Here is a 21,126-nt window from a genome sequence, read left to right as displayed (position 1 = left end):
TAACTTAGTTAGTGTTTGCCTAGTGTAACATTTTCCCTCTCTGATTTACATTCTGAAATGTATCACTTGGTGGGGACATCTTCAGTTCTGCCAGGTGATCTGTACGGAGTGTTCTTTATTGAGAGTTCTATGCACAGAGGAAGATGCTGCTTGCTTGGCAGTTGGAAAGAGCTGTTATTTGCCACAATGCAACAATGTTCACAGACAGCAAACTGTCAGGACCATGGCCATGACATCACACTGTGGGAGGGGTTTCACCAAAATATCAGCCATACAGACCCCCCGATCTATTCGAGAAAGGTAAATATTTGTCGTAGGAAAGGGGGTATTGGCTATTGATTGGGATGAAGATCGATCCTTGGTTAAAGTTCCTATAGGACAGTGTTGGCGAACCTTGGCCCGCGTAGCCGAATCTGCTGGCACGCCAACGCTGCTGTGCTATGAACTGGCTGGAGCGTCTACTAGACATCACGCCAGCTGATAGCCCGCAGCCCCACTCCAGCCCGCAGTCTCCCAGGAGGCAGAGCGGGGCTACGGGAAGATGGCGTCCGAAGCCCTGTACTGGAGACTATTTGTGTCTCCAGTACAGGGATTCTGGCGCCATCTTCCCGTAGCCCTGGACTCTGCCTGTCAGCGCGGGAGATATGCAGGAGGATCGTCCGGGGAGCTGCACGCCAGAGGCCGGCCGGGAGAGGAGGCTTCTGTCAGGTGAGTACATTCCTTTTTTTGCAGGTGAACTGTGGTCCACATTGTGTTATTTTCTGCTGAAATGTTTCCCACATTGTGTTATTTTCTGCTGAAATGCTGCCCACACTGCGTTTATTTTCTGGTGTCTGAGGTAACTGTTGCTGCATTTATTATTTAATGGTCATAGTTTGCTATATTTGCTGCTTTGGGGTTACGGCGGGTATACTAATAAATAGCACCACACAGTTTCTGCACACCCATGATGCGAATCCTCGTTTCACCACATCATGGCGGAAACACTGCTATTCTTCTCACGTCAGTTGTTCTTTAAATTGAAGGTATTAGAGATTGTATAAGGTATGCCCCTCCCTCGCAGAGAGCGAAAGGCGGAGACATAGGTGAGTTCACGCCCCCAACACGCTGTTCAGTTTTGTGAAACAGGAAACTATCTCGCTCAGCCCCATTAGTCACAATGACACGTTATCTACCCACATCAATAATTTTTTTTTTTGTCCTTGTGTCCGCTTCTTATTCTGAACAATGCCACGGAACACGATGGCGCTACATAAATGATTATTTTTTTGTTTCACAATAACATTTGCTTTCTTTTGGTTCTCAGACACGGCGGATGTCGGCGAAACTGGGACCGGCGCAGCCTGGATGAGCGCGACCGCGGCAGAACCCGGTGCCTGGTGATGTCATTATCTCCACCGATCCAATATTGACGAAGCTGATCGCTCCAAGCAGCCGTACAACGATACGTTACTCCATATCGCGGGCCTATCGACCTTCCCATCCCATAACTTTATCAAATCTGAAATGAATCGGTGCCCCAACATGGCCGACGGATTGATCTTTCAATCGATTTCCAGCAGAAATTGGTTGAATGTATCCGTCGGGAATGATGTAAATCTCAGTTGCAAGGGCTCAATCAGATGTGCGGTGGTAACAGCGCTCAATATACCAATAATTAACAGACCCCCAGCTGGTGTCCCCTCAAGTGTATAAGTGTCGCTCCCATGACTTGTGCTAAAGTGGATCTGAACAGAAAGAAAACAGAGAGAAATGCTGTTTAGCCTGTATAATCCCACCCCCTTCTCATCTTCGACTAATCACAACTGTAATTTGATCTGTCAGCTCAGGAATCTCCTCCGCCACAGCAGAGCAGCTAATTTGTAAAAACATGTTAAACTTTTGTCTGCTTCCATGGAAGCAGTAAGTAGATACACTGCAAATGTATTGCAGGATTTGTACCCGCTGCAACCAAGTTTTTCTTTAAAGGTTATTATGCTGTTGCTCATCTTTTAGAGCAGATAGGAAGTTCAGGTCTGCTTTAAAGGCTCACCTATCCGCTGGCATGACTGAAGGCCTCCTCTGTTTTATGTGACAATATGGCATGTTGTGATGTCACAGGTACAGGCAATTGCAGTGACGTCGAACACCGGAGGTCAAATGGAGAGGTGAGAGTTTAGCACTAAGCACATGGGGGCGGGGCGATGTCACTTACACACTACTGCAGCCAAAGAGATCAGCAGGTCTGCCAGGCAACTAGTATCATTTAAAAGGAAATTAATATGGCAGCCTCCATATACCTCTCACTACAGTTATCCTTTAACCAGGGGAGATATTTTTCCCCGCACACACGCAGCTCCATGAGCATCAACCGTATCGGCTCCCATCACTCCATTCCGTCCCCCGCAGACGCGTGGCGGCCATCTTCATCGACACACATTTATACACAAATGAAGCGCAGATTTCAGGGCGCTTGCCATTTAAAAATTACTTCGCATTACATTTTATGGCTGCAATGAAAATAAGGAAACGAATAATTCCCCAGACACAGCCGGAGCGCATTAATAGCACGTTCCCATGGAAACAGAGCGTCGCTGGGTAATTATGGTGTGAGGCGCGCTAGATACGCTCGCAGTAAGACATTATGGGGACACAAGGAAGGAGAAGCACTCAGTGGGTAGCAGCAGCGGCAGACCACGCCCGGCGATGGCGGCGGAATGTTTCAAATGTAAAAAGTACCACAAAATAAAATGAAATTTGTTGCAAAGTAAACAAAAAAATTTAAACAAATTACTACTTACAATGTAAAAATGATTAAAAGGTGCAAATAAAAAAAATAAAGTAAAAATTTGCAAAAGGATATAAAGAAAAAATGCATGTCTACCACGTACCAGCATCAAACAATATACAGCTACATAAAAAGCGTTAAAGAGGAACTCCACTGAAAATAATGTGATAAAAAAGGGATTCATTTTTACAATAATTATGTATAAAGGATTTAGTCAGTGTTTGCCCATTGTAAAATCTTTCCTCTCCCTGATTTACTTTCTGACATTTATCACATGATGACATTTTTACTGCTGGCAGGTGAGGTCGGTGGAAGGAGATGCGGCTTTCTTTTTTTGGCAGTTGTAAACAGCTGTTATTTCCCACAATGCAACAAGGCTCCCACAGTGTGATATTAGTACCTCAGTGCCGTGAGGCGCTGACACTTGTGGGAGGAGTTTCATCACAAAATCAGCCATACAGCGCCCCCTGATGATCCATTTGAGAAAAGGAATAGATTTCTCATGGGAAAGGGGGTATCAGCTACTGATTGGGGTGAAGTTCAATTCTTAGTCACAGTTTCTTTTTAAAGGAATACTGTAGGGGGCGGGGGGGTCAGGGAAAAAGGAGTTGAACTTACCCAGGGCTTCTAATGGTCCCCCGCAGACATCCTGCGCCCGCGCAGCCACTCACCGACGCTCCGGCCCCGCCTCCGGTTCACTTCTGGAATTTCAGACTTTAAAGTGTGGTCTGGGCCTGCGCAGTACATTCCTGGTGACATCAGCGGGAGTGAGGACACGGCAACGCAGGCGCAGTGGTTTTCAGACTTTAAAGTCCGAAATTCCAGAAGTGAACCGGAGGCGGGGCCGGAGCATTGGGGAGTGGCTGCGCCAACACAGGATGTCTGCGGGGGACCGTTAGAAGCCCCGGGTAAGTTCAACTCATTTTCCCCCAAACCCCCTACAGTATCCCTTTAAGTATATAAAGGTGGGGACACAGATTTCTGCCCAGAGTGGCAAATCCATTGATCACTCTGATCTAATTCTGATCAGATAAATTGCACATAGATTTTCAATAGATTTCATGGTGAAATGTATTTAAAATACCAAACTGCAGCATTGCACTGTTCAATTTCATGCAACGCTATTGGGATTCAATAAACCTGCCAGGTCAGATTGTCTTGATACGTTACTGACTTTATGGCTTACCCCCATTGCTCTTTGTACATACTTTGTTAATTGTACATTACTTTATACATTATCCCTCAAGTATTGTTGGCAGTTAATGTTTTTATATATTTTTGGGATCCATCCTTAATAAAACTCATTGTATTTTTATTACACATTGGCCTCAATTCACTAAGCTTATCTCCTGTCTTTAATAACTCTAGAAATTCTAGAGTTGTTACCATGGTGATAAGGCATGTAGTATTCAGGAAACATTTTACCTCAGGCAAACCTAAAGTTAACTCTTCTGTCTTTAAGTTAACTCTTCAATCCTTAAAATAACTCCAGAGTTAAAGACAGGCTGTTAATTAACTGCATGTGAAAATAACTACAGAGGAGGTAACTTAACCCCCTTGGCGGTAATCCCGAGCTGAGCTCGGGGTATACCGCCGGAGGTCGCCGCTCAGGCCCTGCTGGGCCGATTTTCAATCTGAAAAAAGCAGCACACGCAGCCGGCACTTTGCCAGCCGCGTGTGCTGCCCGATCGCCGCCGCTCCGCGGCGATCCGCCGCGTGCAGCGGCGAAAGAGGGTCCCCCCAGCCGCCCGAGCCCAGTGCAGCCGGAACAAACAGTTCCGGCCGGCGCTAGGGGCTGGATCGGGCGGCTCTGACGTCAGGACGTCGACTGACGTCCATGACGTCACTCCGCTCGTCGCCATGGCGACGAGGAAAGCGAAACAAGATAGGCCGCTCATTGCGGCCTATCTTGTTACTTTCGATTGCCGGAGGCGATCGAAAGTACGCTTCCGGAGCGCCCTCTAGTGGGCTTTCATGCAGCCAACTTTCAGTTGGCTGCATGAAATAGTTTTTTTTTTAATTTAAAAAAAACCCTCCCGCAGCCTCCCTGGCGATTTTAATAGAACGCCAGGGAGGTTAACTACAGAGGAGGTAACTTAACTACAGAGGAGGCAACTTAACTACAGAGGAGGCAACTTAACTACAGAGGAGGCAACTTAACTACAGAGGAGGCAACTTAACTACAGAGGAGGTAACTTAACTACAGAGGAGGTAACTTAACTACAGAGGAGGTAACTTAACTACAGAGGAGGTAACTTAACTACAGAGGAGGTAACTTAACTACAGAGGAGGTAACTTAACTACAGAGGAGGTAACTTAACTACAGAGGAGGTAACTTAACTACAGAGGAGGTAACTTAACTACAGAGGAGGTAACTTAACTACAGAGGAGGTAACTTAACGAACTCTCTTGCCTTATCTACAGCATGATCTTAGTGAATTGAGGCCTTGTGCGCTTATTTGGTTCTTTAGACCGTGCATTTCTTTGTCATCGTATAGCAGTGGACCGGAGCATTGGGGAGTGGCTGCGCGGGCACAGGACGTCTGCAGGGGACCATTAGAAGCCCCGGGTAAGTTCAACTCATTTTTTCCCCCTACAGGACTCCTTTAAAGAGACTCTGTAACTTCGAAAAGATCCCCTGGGGGGTACTCACCTCGGGTGGGGGAAGCCTCCGGATCCTAATGAGGCTTCCCACGCCGTCATCTGTCCCACGGGGGTCTTGCTGCAGCCCTCCGAACAGCCGGGGACAGGCCCGACTGTAATTTCAATATTTACCTTTGCTGGCTCCAGCAGGGGCGCTGTGGCTGCTTTAGGCTCGGAAATAGAAGGAAATACCCGATCTCAGTCGGGTCCGCTCTACTGTGCAGGCGCCGGAGACTTGCGCCTGCGCAGTAGAGCAGACCCGACGGCGATCGGGTATTTCCGCCTACTTAGCCGTCAGAGCGCCTGCGCAGGAGCCTGGAAGGTAAATATTACGTCACGGCTGTACGGAGGGCTGCAGCGAGACCCCCGAGGGACAGAGGACGGCGTGGGAAGCCTCATTAGGATCCTGAGGCTTCCCCCACCCGAGGTGAGTACCCCCCAGGGGACATTTTGCCGTTACAGTTCCTCTTTAAAGTGACCCATAGATGAACTAATCTAAAGCTTCCATACTTACCCGAGGCTCCCTCCTGCCCTAGAACCACGTCTAAGTCCCACGCTGTCCTCCCCCGGTCTACCGTTCAGCTGTGGTGACCCCCAGTAATAGGCTCAGTGATGTCAGTCCGGGTCTACTGCAAACGCGATCTGCGAGTGCGCAGTAGATCCAGACTGGCATCGAGTGAACGGCAGATCGTGGGAGGACGGGGGTGGGACTTAAGACGTGTTTATGGGGCGGGAGGAAGCCCTGGGTAAGTATCAAAGCTTTATACTAGTTAGTCTCTGGGTCTCTAATAAAAACAGCACTAACCACTATCCTTATTAACCCCATTCAGCGATGAGCACTTCCTTCTACTGGGCATGCCCAGACATTCCTCACTCACGTCCCATAGATACGCTTGTATATACGGAAAGCGTGGCCACAAGGGGGGGGGGGGTCCGGCCAGGAATGACGGAGGGCTCAGAGAAGCCTCGGGGCCATCCTGAAGCTTAAGCTTTCAACTATTTCTGTTAATACAGCAAAATCTTGGTTACCCCAACAGAGGCAGGGATTACTGGATGTGTGTAAATTCTAGTTGCTTGAGAGTTCAACACTAACCTCCCCCCAGAGCAAATTCAGAGAAAAAAAAACGATAATCCAACCACTTGTCCTTCACTTCTTCCAGATGCCGGCTGCTTTGTGGCATCTGCTCTGTATGGCACCCGATGCAGGTCAGGTGACACATCGGGAACCGTATTGGGCAGCTGTAAATGTGAAGAAGGCCAGTGCCCAGAGCTCTGATCAGTGGTTTACGGTGCAATGCTGCTGTGGAAATGAGAGGCACAACCCCATAGCTCCCCCACCGTATACTGCCAGTTGGTGGAGACTGCTAGTTCATAGAATACCAGTTAATCATAACTCTACTGTATCCTGATTTGACTCCCCTCATGACAGGTTTGCTTTATGCATTGACTCATTAAAAAGGGATACCAGAGACCCCCCCCGGGGAGGGGGTCAGGAATATACTGTCACCTGTGCAGATACCTACATAGCTCTGTTCTCTCCACCTCCTGCATTGTACCCGAATGCACCCTGAGATTTTCTATGTCGCTCAATTTGGGGTGACTGTGCAGGTGCTGGCCAGGCTGCCCGTGGTCAGGAGCGCACTGTACATGACATCATAGGCATGCGCTCACGGCCAGCACCTGCACAGTCACCCCAACTCTGGAGACTTATTTAGTTACAATGCGGGGGTCAGAGAGGAGAACGGCGGAGCGGTGGGCATGGGCACAGGTGACAGTATTTGCCCGCTCCACCTGGTTTCCAGGTTTCGTCTCAGTTCTGGTATTCTTTAACATGACTTTTGGGCGAGTTGAATAGATTCGCTATCCGCATTGCCAACCTCTCAAAGCATAAAAAGAATGCAAGGCAGACATTTCCAGAACAAAAAAAGTTTTTATTTAGTAAAGGTGAGAGGAGTTTAGCCGCTGGTCTGCTTGGCGGCCAGTCTCTTGTCTCTCTCCTCAGCGATGGTCAGACGGATACCCTTTCCACGTGGCAGGGAGATCCAAGGCTTGTTACCCTGTAAGAGGAAAAACAAACACCACATCAAGACAACTGTAATATGCTCAAATGCACAAGTGTAAAGACCGGTACACACCATGCAATTGCCCATCAGATCGACAGGCTAAATAGATAATTCTCCAGCAGGTCCAATGTGATTTTTTTTTTTTTTACAAAGACTTGTATACAAAATTGATCAGAAAAACAATCGGGAATCAGATTGGACCTGTTGGAAAATACCCATTTGACCCGTCGATCTGATGGGAAATTGCATGGTGTGCATCAGGCATTAAGCACAACATCAGCAGGGGTGTGAGGCGGAAATCAGACAAATGCAAGTGGGGGAACTACCTCAAGGCCTATTCAATGCATTTTTCTCCTGCATTTTGTCACATTATCAATAAGACACCCTTTCAGCACCTCACTAGCAAGAAATACTCCAAGTAAGCGGCCTCAAGTTCAATATTACTTTACTGACCGACTTTCCAATACGTTTCACTTGCTGTGAAAAGAACTCAGCAGACACGTTTACTGAATCAGGTCTCTATGTCTTTCCAACTGTCTGCTTCCCATAGAGAACACACCCATATCTCTGCAAGTTGCTATATTGTATTAGCATGACAAAAAGCTTAAAACTGTTAGGCATAAAATACACAATAACTGCTCTATTGCAGGCTGATATATTAGTAGAAAGGATGCTAATAAGGAAATCGAAAAGTTTAAAAAAAAAAAAAAATTCTCATGTGGAGTCTCGCTCCCCCATGCCCCTAGGCTCCAAGATCGTACGGAGACGCAAAAGAAGTGACAAGCATGCTGAATCAGCCCGATTGGTTGAAGCCTCGGTCACTCCTCTATGATTGGCCGCCTTGCCGCCCACATTCTCTCTTCTTCGCACTGAACATCGGTGGAAGGACCAAGGCGGCACACACAGACTCCCTGAATAATGGTTCCAGGCGCTGCAGTATCCTTCTATACTCTGTGCACTACTGCCGGCTAATAGTTTCTCTTTAAGGGCTCAAACCCACTAGAGCAAATTTGTGAGAGTCTTGGGAGCGATTCAAGACGCTAGCGATTTCCCTAAACGCTCAGTTGCTAATGGATGGGACAAATGCCACTGGAGAGAATGAGATTACCAAAATTGCAAAGGCAGGACATGCAGCATTCTTAGCCGACAGGGACTCATTAAAAGGGATACCAGAGAACCCCCACCCCTGATACAATGACAGCAGCCATGTTTGTCAACATTACACACTGGCAAGTTTATCTGCACCTTCTGTGAAAAAACCCAATTCTCCCCCCCCCCCCCCCCTGAAATCTCTGGCTAGTAATACCTCCCCCTCCTCCTGCCCAGACTGAGCTCCAGTGAGCCCTTACTACTGCCAAGGCTCTCTGAAAGGCTGTGGGCGGGGCCTGTTTAGTTTATAGGGAATTTGAGTATTAAAACAAGAAAAACTAAAGTATTTGGCTTGAGGAATGCCCTATAAACTATATGAAAGGAACACAATTAAGCGATGAGTAAAACTTCATCTCGGATCCACTTTAATAAAATGTGAATCATTAATTTGTCATTTGAGGTAAGTTACCTCAACCTTCCCCTTTTGTAGCAGCTTGTAACCGTTTTATCCCCATTTGGGTGTCCGTTCCCCTTCTGTTACCCGCCCTCCTTGGGGGGGGGGGGGGGGGGGGGGGGGTTCTATTTTGGATAGGGGTTCTCCCACCCTTACAACCAACTTGGAATCCTTTGCTGAGAGTGCGATCACGTCCAGTGCGTCTGAACACCCAAGTGGAGTCGGGTTGTTGATCTACACCTGCCTTCAGTGGCTGATTGCCCACCTGCAACCTTCGTTTGTGAGTACCACTCTCTACCTCAGTGATGGCTAACCTTGGCACTCCAGCTGTGGTGGAACTACAAGTCCCATGAGGCATTGCAATACTCTGAAAGCTCTAAGCATAAGGCGGGGAGGCAGAGGCATGATGGGATTTGTAGTTTTGTCACAGCTGGAGTGCCAAGGTTAGCCATCACTGCTCCTCTACCTGAATCAGCCGACTGATTTACTGCACCATTGGGGCTCCCGTGTTCTCTCTGTGCTTTTTCTCTCAGGGCGTCCCTCTGATCACCCTACACAGCCGCTTCCCTCTACTGAGGTAATCTGGTACATTGAGCACTTTTTTCCCCAGAGGAACACTTTAAAGCGGAATATAACCCAGAATTATTTGCTCTAAAAGATTATTTACAGCATATAATATAGTAACACAATGTTTTTTTTTAGTAAAACAGCATTCAAAGGGTTACATCACAGGGCTGACTGTTTTGCAGGGAGAACCGCATCTGAACTGCTGTTAAGCTTATCTTGTGTACACATTCTTTACATGATACATTTATGTAAACATTCTCTGGCTGTGCAGGACTTCAGTTGATGAGTCCTGGGGTGAAACACAGGTCAGAAATCACTGCTGGCTGCATTCACAACAGAATGACAACAGTTATGAATAAAATGCACCAGCAGCTTTCAAAGTAAATGAACTGAACTTTGGGAAGTTATAATGTCTAAATGAATAATAATACTTGTGCACAAAAGCAAATACGATAATTGTATGGGTTATAAAAAGTAGGAAAACACATTTTCGTTGAAAATTTTATCAGAGTTTTAAACCGCTTTAAACTCACAGAAAGGAAACTAAAAAGTTACAGTTGTACTCCTTTCCCAAAAACAGTCATAAAAATGAAAAAAAGTTTCAGATTTACAAGTGAGTGAGAAACTTACTTTGCCGATCACAAAAATGTTTGACAGCCTGGTGGCGAAACTGTTGCCATTGGCGTCCTTGACGTGGACCACATCAAAAGATCCTGGGTGCCTCTCCCTGTTGGTGATGACACCGATTCGCCCCAAGTTAGCGCCTCCAGTTACCATGCACAGGTTACCTATGGAATATAATGTAAGGAGAAATATGAGTTAACAGCATGTCAAGGGAAGGTCCAAGGTAATAATAATAATAAAAAAAAAAAAAAAAAAAAAAAAATCTACTTACCCGGGGGTTCCTCCAGCCCCTGGCAGCCGCCCTGTGCCCTCGCCGCAGCTCTGCTTCCAGCCAGCGGCCTGGGGTCCCCACTGGTGCAGATGCCGACCTCTCCAGGTTGTCCTCTACTGCACCTGTGCGAGAGCCATCCGCGGTGGCGCTGACGTGGTCTGGAGTGTATTGCGCCTGTGCAGAACACTCCAGATGTCACCGTGTGCGGCTCTCGCGCAGGCGCAGTAGCTGCTGACCTCAACACCTGCACCGGAGAGGACCCCGGGCCACCAGTGGGGAGCAGATCTGCGGAGAGGGCACAGGGCGAGCAGATCTGCGGAGAGGGCACAGGGCGAGCAGATCTGCGGAGAGGGCACAGGGCGAGCAGATCTGCGGAGAGGGCACAGGGCGAGCAGATCTGCGGAGAGGGCACAGGGCGAGCAGATCTGCGGAGAGGGCACAGGGCGAGCAGATCTGCGGAGAGGGCACAGGGCGAGCAGATCTGCGGAGAGGGCACAGGGCGAGCAGATCTGCGGAGAGGGCACAGGGCGAGCAGATCTGCGGAGAGGGCACAGGGCGAGCAGATCTGCGGAGAGGGCACAGGGCGAGCAGATCTGCGGAGAGGGCACAGGGCGAGCAGATCTGCGGAGAGGGCACAGGGCGAGCAGATCTGCGGAGAGGGCACAGGGCGAGCAGATCTGCGGAGAGGGCACAGGGCGAGCAGATCTGCGGAGAGGGCACAGGGCGAGCAGATCTGCGGAGAGGGCACAGGGCGAGCAGATCTGCGGAGAGGGCACAGGGCGAGCAGATCTGCGGAGAGGGCACAGGGCGAGCAGATCTGCGGAGAGGGCACATGGCGAGCAGATCTGCGGAGAGGGCACGCTGGCAGCTGCCAGGGGCTGGAGGAAGCCCTGGCAGAGAACTGCCAGGCTTCTGAGTGCAGCCAATATATATATAAAAAAGGTCAAAATGTCATATTTTAGCACTCAGACATGGGAGAGACTGTTTCATTGAACTGAGACATAAAACTACTTTAGGTATTAAAACGTAACACTCATATCTAAGTCATTTTTAGGAGTAGGAGAATAGGTACAATTGTTTATCTCAGTTTATTTTATTTTTAAGGCCACCTTAGTGCTAAACCGAATTGGAAATGGACACTGTGTGGGGGTCGGCGCAGGCGCATTATGCCCATGGGAGTGCACAGTGTGTCCGGGTCAGGTGACCATGCATGCCAGCTATGTCTTCCCGCGGGAGTGTGCTCATGCTCCCGCAGGCATATTGTGCCGTCCTGGGCTTGTGAACGGGGCCATTTCCAGCTGAACAGAGATGGACGCCGGGCCACGGCAGGTGCGGTAAGCCTATGAACACCTCCCCACACACACGCTGTCCGTTTCGGTTCAGCACTAAGGTGTCCTTTAAGCTCAAGGGAACTTTAGTGAAAACGGGAACAAATAAAATACATTGCAAACTGCGCATGCTGCGTTGGGGGCATACTATCGGCACATGCTGCGTTGGGGGCATACTATCGGCACATGCTGCGTTGGGGGCATACTATCGGCACATGCTGCGTTGGGGGCATACTATCGGCACATGCTGCGTTGGGGGCATAATACCTGCTTTGATTAAATAGGAGACAAAAGGGCTGCAGGTGTTAGGTAATAGTTTACACTACCTAGGTTCAATGTAATGTTTTCTACAGCATGTTATATATACGCCAGCCCCCCATTAATTTGAAGTATGTTAACCCAGCCCTCGGCCATAAAAAAGTTTGGGGACCCCTGGTCTAAAACGTTTATTTTCACAACTGTAATTTAAGCTCTTGGCCGTGTCAGCATTGATTCGGCAGTCCTCTGCAGAACAGCTAATATGTAAACACTAGTTGACCTAAGCCCGTTTAAAAACGGGCTCTAGGTCTCTTCATGCTGCCACCAGTCAGTGCACCCGTACCCGTCCACCAGGCTCCCTGGCCCATCCTCCTGTCCCAATGGCTGTCTGTACTGCGCACATAAGCAGTACACAAACCCATGGACACAGCCAGGGACAGGAAGGATGACGCAGGGACAGTTAGGTTTTATTGTATAGGATGTTAACCCTATATCGGTTTCCATGAAAGCAGGAAGTAGACATTGCAGCATTTGTATCAGCTGTAACAAAGAAGTGATTTTCTTTAAAGGTTTTTATGCTGTTGCGTATATTTTAGAGCAGAGAGGAAGCCGAGTTCAGGTCCACTTTAAAGGGACCTGAGAACCAACTAAACAACGATACCTACATTATCTACCTTAGACCAACGCCCCCCCCCCCCTTTATGGCTTCCAACTTGTAGCCATTATTACCTGACTTTAAAGGGGCCGCGAGCCCTGCTCCTAGTGCATACAAGCATTACATATCCCGGCTGGGAAATGTAGATACATGAAAAACAATCTCCCAGCATGCACCAGCCACCGGGACCACGCTGGGGTCAGCAAGATCAACGCCTTTGTAGAGATAGAGACTACAGAGCAGAAGTTTATTCTACGCTGCTTTTTTTTGCGGCGGGGGATTGCACTGAAACAGCCAGAGAGGCCGCCTCTGTCTTCCCTCTCAGGAGGGAATTTAGGGCACTTCTTTTCACAGGTTTCCTTTGAAGTAAAACCAACTCTTGCACAGCACACAATGAAAAAAAAGTCTTCCCTCCACATACAGTTGCTGAAGGGAAAAAACTAAACAAAACACTGCTTTGTGTTCCTGTGCTATCAGCAGCTGTGAATAGACTGCAGGAGAGCACTGCCATAGCCCTCTCCCTATACAATGAAGCTTAAAGAGAACCGGAGGTAGTTCAGGGCAGATAGGACACAGAGGCATGTTGTCCGTTTAATGACATGGCTCTGCGCCCCCTTAACCGCCACCCTCTGCCCCTCCACGCTGCTCTATAGCTCCCCCCCCCCCCCCCCCAAAGTTTAGCGACAAGATCTGTCACTAATGGAGGCAAGTACAGCGGAGAGGAATTGAGCAGCTCTCCCCCCCTGGCCACGCCTCCTGGCACGCTATGAGAGAGACACAGTCTTCTCAGTGCAGCGTTGTGACCTATAGGTCATGAAAGTGAAAGTGGGCCACTGCGGCCCGCAGGAGTGGCAGTTTATGTGGCTACCTGATCCGCTCGGCGCTGCAGATCAGGTAGGCTACTTTTTTTCTTTTTTCATTTTTTGAGCCCACCTCGGGCTCTCTAACCCCTTTCACTGCTAAGTGAAGCCATGTTATAGACTTTTCCTCTTTAATCTTCTAGGATTTCCATAAACTAATGGATTATTTTTGTCCATAAAGGTTATTATGCTGTCACTCATGTTTTAGAGCAGAGAGGAAATTCTGACTTCAGTTCCAATGAAATGTAGACTACGTGGGGTACATGCATTAGACAGGAAACGATTTCCACACTCACCAGTATCAAATTTGATGAAGTCCGTGATCTTTCCAGTCTCCAGATCGATCTGAACGGTATCGTTGACCTTGGTCAGAGGATCCGGGTAGCGGATGGTGCGGGCGTCGTGGGTCACCAGATGAGGAATTCCTTTTGTCCCCACCCAGGTTTTCCTCACTTTACACAGCTTGTACTGAAAGGTTCAAAAACAAAAATAGGTCACTCATTTCCAGTACCACAAAATGTACACCTGTCAGATTTCTAAGCCTGTACAATAAAGTCCGGATAGGCGACATGAGCTCGGCCACCAGGAACGCCGGCAGCGATATCCCAGGTGGCCAGATCCGGGATTCACACGGCTCAAACATGGAACACAATACCATTCTGCCTTTTCATTATGTTTCTGGTCTGCTTTAACCACTTGATGACTGCAGTGTTAAACCCCCCTAAAGACCAGGCACTTTTTTTCTGTACTGGGCTGTGCAGGCTTTTCAGCCTCTTGCACAGCCCAGCTAAGAAATATGGCGATCGGACTTACCTCCTATGTTTGTCCCTAAGGGGACATGCTGCCGGAGGGGTCCGAACGCCGATGTCACTTATTTTTTCCCCTTCAGCCTCTTAGAGGCTCTCATTGCCGCTGCCCCTCTCCTTCCCTCCTCCCCTCTGCCTAAAGAATTGGAGCAGGCCGGCGATCCGTCCTGCTCTCCGCCTCTCATAGGCATCAGCCGGAGACTGCAGCGCTGCACGCATGCAAACAAAGGGGATTTCTTTCCCATTTCGTTTACAAGCAGCCTGCTAGCCGCGATCGGCGGCTAGCAGGCTAATCACAGTGAAGTGGCAGCAAACGATTGCGCATGCGCGCGGCCGTTCCCTGGGAAACTGAAGCTTGACGCCAGTTGGCGTTAGGCGGTCCTGGGGCTGCTGCTGCAGTCACGCCTATCGGCGCGTGGCAGTTGTAAAGTAGTTAAAGAGACACTAATGAAAACCCCCCACCTGGGGGATACTTACCTCGGGAGGGGGGGGGGGGGGCCTCTGGATCCAAATAAAGCTCTCCCCATCCTTCTAAGCCTCTGCGATCCAGTGCTGGGTGCTCTGAAACTACAGCCAACATGCCCGTTGACTGTGGCACAGTAGCGTCTGCAATATTCACCTTGCCCGGCTTTAGCAGCTTTCCACCGCCTGTGCAGTAGAGCGGACCCGATCAGGCTTGGCCATTTCCACCTGAGCCCGAACAAAAAGCAGCTGCAGCACCTGCACTGGATCGTGGTAGCTAAATATTTACCTCCTCGGTGTTCCGAGACTTCAAGCGCCGCAACGGAGGGACGGGGATGCCTCAATTTCCAGAGGCTCCTGAGGTAAGAATCATCCAAACCCCCCCCCCCCCAACCTACAGATTATCTGTCAATAGACTAGCCCCTTCTGGTATACATCTTGTTGCCAGTGTCTCAACACTAAACTTCCACACAAATCCCTTCCTCACATCCCAAAATAATCCCCATATCAAAGGCTTGGTTGCAGAAAAGTCCCAGCATGGCTACTCTAACAATGACAAACAATGGGAAAAAAAAACAAACTAAAAAAAAAAAACCCACACGTGACTTTTTGCCACCATTATTATTATTATTGCATTAGCATCCAAATGACCCGCTAAACTCTGGTAACCCTGGCTGGCGTACATTGTTTAAAATCTTTATTTCAAAATCTGAAAAATGCATAACTAAAAACATAATGCAAGGCAGAGTTTTAAAACATGAGAAGGAGGTACAGTAAGAAAGCACAAGTCTTGCAGTGCAGAGGTATCAGTCATACCAATATCAACACAAAGCTACATCTCAGCTGATCTTCAGATAAAACAAACTCAACAAGGCTAAACCACCATCTACACCATACAATTTGTGTGCTATTCGATTAATAGATTCGATTAAATCCGACATGTCCAACTGGGATTCGATTGTGTGGTCGAATGTCATCATCGCAAAGCAATGGCAAATCGATCACACTACCGATCGAATCCCAATCTGTCATGTCATATTTAATCGAATAAAAAAGAAAAAAAATTCTAATATGGGCAGGTTTACAGGGACAGGTGCACTTTGTTTACTGCCGACAGTGGCGCTTGTTAGGCACTGCCCAATGAAGTAAATGGGCAGCACAGGTACAGACGATTCAAAATGCCATATTTTATCCCCATTTTTCCAATCTTTTAGCCCCATATCTACACCATTTTGTGTGATTCAATTCAATTAATTGATTGATTTGTTTAAATCAGACAGGTCCGATCGGTAGTGTGATCGATTTGCCTTTGTTTTGCAACGACATTCGACCACACCATTGAATACCGATCGGATATGTCGGATTTAACCACTTAACGACCGCCTGACGCCGATAGGCGTCGGCAGGTCGAAGTGGCTTTTCCATTGAGCCACCGTACCATGTCAGTTCACGGAGGATGTCTCCGTGAACAGCCTGCAAGCCTCCGATCTCGGCTCGCAGGCTAAATGTAAACACGCGGGGAAGAAATCCCCGGTGTTCACATCATATGGTGCTGCTGTCGTAGTAGTGCCGTAAAGGAGAGCGGCGATCCCCGGCCTCTGATTGGCCGGGGACCGCCGGCATCTGATAGGCTGAAGCCTATCAGAGGCGGTACAGGACGGATCGCCGTCCTGTGCCGCCCATAGCGAGAGGGATGGAAGGAGAGGGAGGAATATTGCTGTGGAGGGGGGGCTTTGAGGAGCCACCCCGCTCGGCCACACAGAGCAGCGGCGATCAGACACACCCCCCCCCCCCCCCCCCAGCAGGACATCCCCCTAGTGGGGGGGGGGGGGGGGCGGAGTCTGATCGCCCTGCCACAATCCTGATCTGTGCTGCGGGCTGGAGAGCCCACCCAGCACAGATCAGCCAATGTAGCCCTGGTCCTTAAGTGGTTAATCGAATCGATCAAATCGCACAAAAAAATTAAAATAAAGTTGTATGGTGTAGATGGGGCTTTTCAGCGGACCCCGGAAGCAACATGTCGCTTCCATGGCCTCTTACCACCGCTTCTCTGTGTCCCCCTACAGGGGTGAAAAACGATGATCGCCGCTAAAGCCAATGAGACACCAAATGACACTAATGCAGCCAAATAGACCAGCAGGGCTGCCCGGCAACTGGTATTGTTTAACAGGAAATCAATATGGCAGCCTCCATATTATTCTCACTAAAGTTGTCCTTTGAAGTGAGAGGGATATGGAGGCTGCCATATTTATAACCTTTTAAACAACACACCTTGCCTGGCTGGGGCAGGGCTGTGGAGTCGGTACAAAACAAAAACAAAATCACCGGACTCCTCACTTTAGGAAACCACAGACTCCAGGTACCCAAAATTGCTCCAACCCTGACTCCTTAGTCTAATTTTTACAAAGGCTATGGATTTGGTTCAAAAATAATCAGACTCCGAAGTTTATTGAAACCACCGACTCAGACTCCAGGTAGCCAAAATTGCTCTAACTCCACTGCCTTGTGGCTGGGTCTCAAATATCAGAAATATATTTCATCCCTCACAAGCTCCAGTGTTCATTCACCTCCTGCCGAACAATTCAGCCGAACAGACAGCGAGTACACACGTCACAAGTTTAAGTATAACAGTTGTCACATGAAATGCTAAGACAGGTACCTTGGCCTCCTCAGCTGTGATTCTGTGCACTGCAAACCGACCCTTGGTGTCGTACACCAGACGGAAGTGTTCACCAGTTTTTTCAATGCTGATCACATCTGTGAAGTAGAATTATCTCATTAGCTAATTACACCTACTACCTACACTCTAAGACAAAATACATGCAAATGACTGAGCACAAGGTGAAAGGAGAGGATCACTAGCCTCGGCCAATTATTTAGTATTTATATAGCGATGACATCTCCTGCAGCGCTGTACAGAGTATATATTGTCTTGTCATTAACTGTCCCTCGGAGAAGCTCACAATCTAATCCTACCATAGTCATGTCTATGTATGTATCGTGTAGTGCATGTATCGTAGTCTAGGGCCAATTTAGGGGGAAGCCAATTAACTTATCTGTTTTAGGGATGTGGGAGGAAACCAGAGTGCCCAAAGGAAACCCACACAGACACAGGGAGAACATACAAACTCCTTGCAGATGTTGACTTGGCTGGGTTTCTAACCAGGGACCCAGCACTGCAAGGCGAGAGCGCTAACCACAACGCCACCGTGCTGATGAGAAGAATTGACAGGCCGCATCTCTGCATCGGGCCGCTGTATACACGCTAGCTTCTTGTCAGAGGTGACCCCCTATTGGTCGCAAACCATCTAGCAAGTGTATGAAGCCTACATCTGATCTCACAAAAAACTAGGGTCATGAAATCTAGATACTTATACCCTTTTATCCAGGTGGCTGGATATTGTAATGGTTAAGGGCTCTACCTCTGACACAGGCAGCTCTGCCTGTTCAGTAAGCCAGCACCTATTCAGTAGGAGACCTTGGGCAAGTCTCCCTAACACTGCTACTGCCTATAGAGCGTATCCTAGTGGCTGGAGCTCTGGCGCTTTGAGTTCGCAAGGAGAAAAGCGCAATATAAATGTTCTGTGTGTATGTCAGAAAACAAGCACAACTTCTAAACAGCAGTGCCACAAAACCAGGAACCTGCATACCCTCCCCACTCACCCATGAACCCAGCTGGGTAGGTGATATCAGTGCGGACTTTGCCATCGATCTTGATGAAGCGCTGCATACAGATCTTCTTCACCTCATCCCCAGTGAGAGCGTACTTCAGTCTGTTCCTCAGGAAGATGATGAGAGGCAGACACTCTCTGAGCTTGTGGGGACCGGTGGACGGACGGGGTGCCTGCACAACAAATCAAAAGCCATTACAGATTACAAAACGTTCTGCTGCATAGAAAACACTTCCAGAACCAAAAAGTGAATAATGATAATTATGCTATCAGGAGCTTTTCTCCAGTTTGTAAAGAAAAATTTAGGCTAGAAATACTAATACAAGCATTATAGGCAATGCAAAGATAATGATGCGGGCACAGAGGTATAAGAAACAATTTTAGGCCTAGTCTAGTTTAGGGGACCCAGCAGAAAACCTCAGTGAAATTCTGCTAATGTGATTGGGTGGGCGGCGCACACTCTCGTACTGCTAGGCTTCCAATAGGTTGTAGTAAACTACGCCCACACTATTTGGCCAATCACAACGCTTTCTGCGGTAAGAGTGCTGTGATTAGAGAACTGTTGAGGTTTCATGCTGAGTTCCCTAAACTAGGGCCTATTTTTATTACTGAATCCTTCAATTAATACAGAGTCGTATCAACAACAAGCATTACTAGCACAAGATCAAATACTCCAAGAAAAGAAGTGAATAGGATACTTACAAAGACACCAGTCAGCTTATCCAGCATCCAGTGCTTGGGCGCTGCCACACGTTTCAGGTGCTTCTTCGGTCCGCGAGCCTGTGCAGCAACAAGGGAAGAAGAATGACCATCAGAAGACATAACACACACCAACATCCCCCACCCCCTGAACGTGTATCAACGTTGTTACCATAGTCCTATCCCAACCATTGTCTAGGGCCAGTTTAGCAAAGAAAGTCAGTTAACCTAGCTGTTTGTTTGTAGCATAATACCATCCTGAACAAAGAAAAAAAAAAAAAATAAGAATCCATATGTCGGGTCCTGGAGGGGCACTAACCCTGGCCTCCACCACCACGCTAACCACTTAGCCACCATGCTGCCTGATCATTTATGATCCTCTTGGGCAACAACCTATAGATATATATCCGTTCATATACCTCATGGGGATCTGAAACGGGAAGAAGAGCAGCATCCAGGGCTGGAGAAGTGGGTCTGTTTATGCAATGCTTACCCTAACAAAGCATCTTTCCATCTAGGATTTTCCACCTCAGTACTTCATGTGTCTCGTTCGGTGTTCCCCTCCACATGGCGTTGACACACAACCCACCCCCCCCCCCCCCCCCAAAATCACCCCTGAATTGGTCTACATTTTGGGACAGATTTATGAGGACCCGGACAGGCCCACCTCTTCTCCACGTCATGCAGTCACCATGGTACCCTACACGACTCACATCGATAGAAGGATGGCACCTGCTCTGCAGATATGGTAGTAATGCTGGGTACACATTCCCACACTCGATGCCCCGCTCAATTTGCGGCCGCTCGATTATTTCTGACATGTCCGATTCGCTTTTCGATTGAGCGTTAGGTCAATTCGGCATGATAATCATCGAAACACGATCAGAAATAACCGAGCAGCCGGGAATCCGATCAGAAATAACCGAGCAGCCGGGAATCAGCGGGGCATCGAGTGCGGGAACGATCAGTGGGTGTAGCCAGCAGCCAGTTATTAGGCTGCTGGGCAGCATTATATACGCCCTAATGCAAGAGAATTACTAGAGTGTGTCCCTTTCCACTCTGTGCAGCACTTACTGCAGCCAATCAGAATGCAGCATAACCCAACCTGCCTTCACTAAAGCCAACTCTGATTGCCTATCATGCATCAGCTCAGAGAAGCCATTACTGGAAAGCAGAGAAGGAACATGAGCTTAGCGGAGGAGGAAGCCATGGCGGGCAAAGAGGTGACCAGAGGCCGCCCCAGGGCTTCCCCCTCCTGCAGACGCGTACATGTGAATTCTATGGCGGCGCTGGCTGCGCCCAAAGTTAGCAGCGCTGAAAAGCACTGCTCCGCCTGCAGACAGGTGCCCGGAACAGACACAGCTAGTGCTAGAGGCAAAGGGGGCAATTGCCCCAGAGCCTGTAGGGGTCCCCAGGGTGGCTCTCCCCAACTTAACTGTTGCTTCCCAGGGCCCCTACACAGTATTTGGAACAGCCAGGGGCCCTATGGGGAAATATGACTGGTTGGGGGGTGGGTATCTATTTGGGGTGAATTTTGCCCAGGGTCCCCATTGTTACTAGAACCGGCCCCGGACACAGCCCGCAGAGAAGTCCCATAGAGTCAGGGGCCCGCAGAGAAGCCCCATAGGGTATGTGGCCCGCAGAGCTGCCCCCGGAGGAGAGCAGAGCCCGGCGATATAAGCGGCTCCCGCTCCCCCACAACCCCCTCCGCACCCCCGGGCACTCAGCACAGCGCTACCCCCGGTGATTACAGCGGATGGCGCCGGATTGCGACCGCTGAAAAGCGCAGAGCAAGTCTCACCATGGCTGCGTCTGCAAAGGAAAGGACCTCCCTCTTCCGGCGCCGGCAGGATAACCCCGCGCGTGCCTCGCCTGATAGAGCGGAGAACTTCCGGGGAAACGTGCAGCT

The 21,126-nt window shown here is 48.8% G+C and overlaps 1 protein-coding gene and 1 long non-coding RNA gene across 2 annotated transcripts in view; one reads left to right on the top strand and one right to left on the bottom strand.

The window, feature by feature from the left end:
- LOC137527959 (uncharacterized) overlaps nucleotides 1–2,798 on the top strand; it is a 30,505-nt gene extending 27,707 nt beyond the window's left edge. The window contains exon 3 of the long non-coding RNA XR_011023243.1: nucleotides 1,307–2,798. This is a non-coding gene — a long non-coding RNA (uncharacterized lncRNA). The remainder of the gene's footprint in view (nucleotides 1–1,306) is intronic.
- A 4,522-nt stretch (nucleotides 2,799–7,320) lies between these two features.
- LOC137527954 (small ribosomal subunit protein eS4) lies at nucleotides 7,321–21,055 on the bottom strand. Its single transcript, XM_068249088.1, has 7 exons — nucleotides 21,019–21,055; nucleotides 19,221–19,298; nucleotides 18,511–18,691; nucleotides 17,507–17,604; nucleotides 13,876–14,047; nucleotides 10,214–10,371; nucleotides 7,321–7,467 (listed from the first exon to the last, which is right to left on the bottom strand). Exons 1-7 carry the CDS (start codon nucleotides 21,019–21,021, stop codon nucleotides 7,366–7,368), a joined length of 792 nt encoding a protein of 263 aa, XP_068105189.1. The 5' UTR covers nucleotides 21,022–21,055; the 3' UTR covers nucleotides 7,321–7,365.
- Between the last annotated feature and the right edge of the window lie 71 nt (nucleotides 21,056–21,126).

Source organism: Hyperolius riggenbachi, chromosome 8 (assembly GCF_040937935.1).
Source record: "Hyperolius riggenbachi isolate aHypRig1 chromosome 8, aHypRig1.pri, whole genome shotgun sequence".
Taxonomy (NCBI): domain Eukaryota; kingdom Metazoa; phylum Chordata; class Amphibia; order Anura; family Hyperoliidae; genus Hyperolius; species Hyperolius riggenbachi.
Note: the sequence above shows the minus strand (reverse complement) of the source record. Positions and strands in the feature narration are given on the sequence as shown.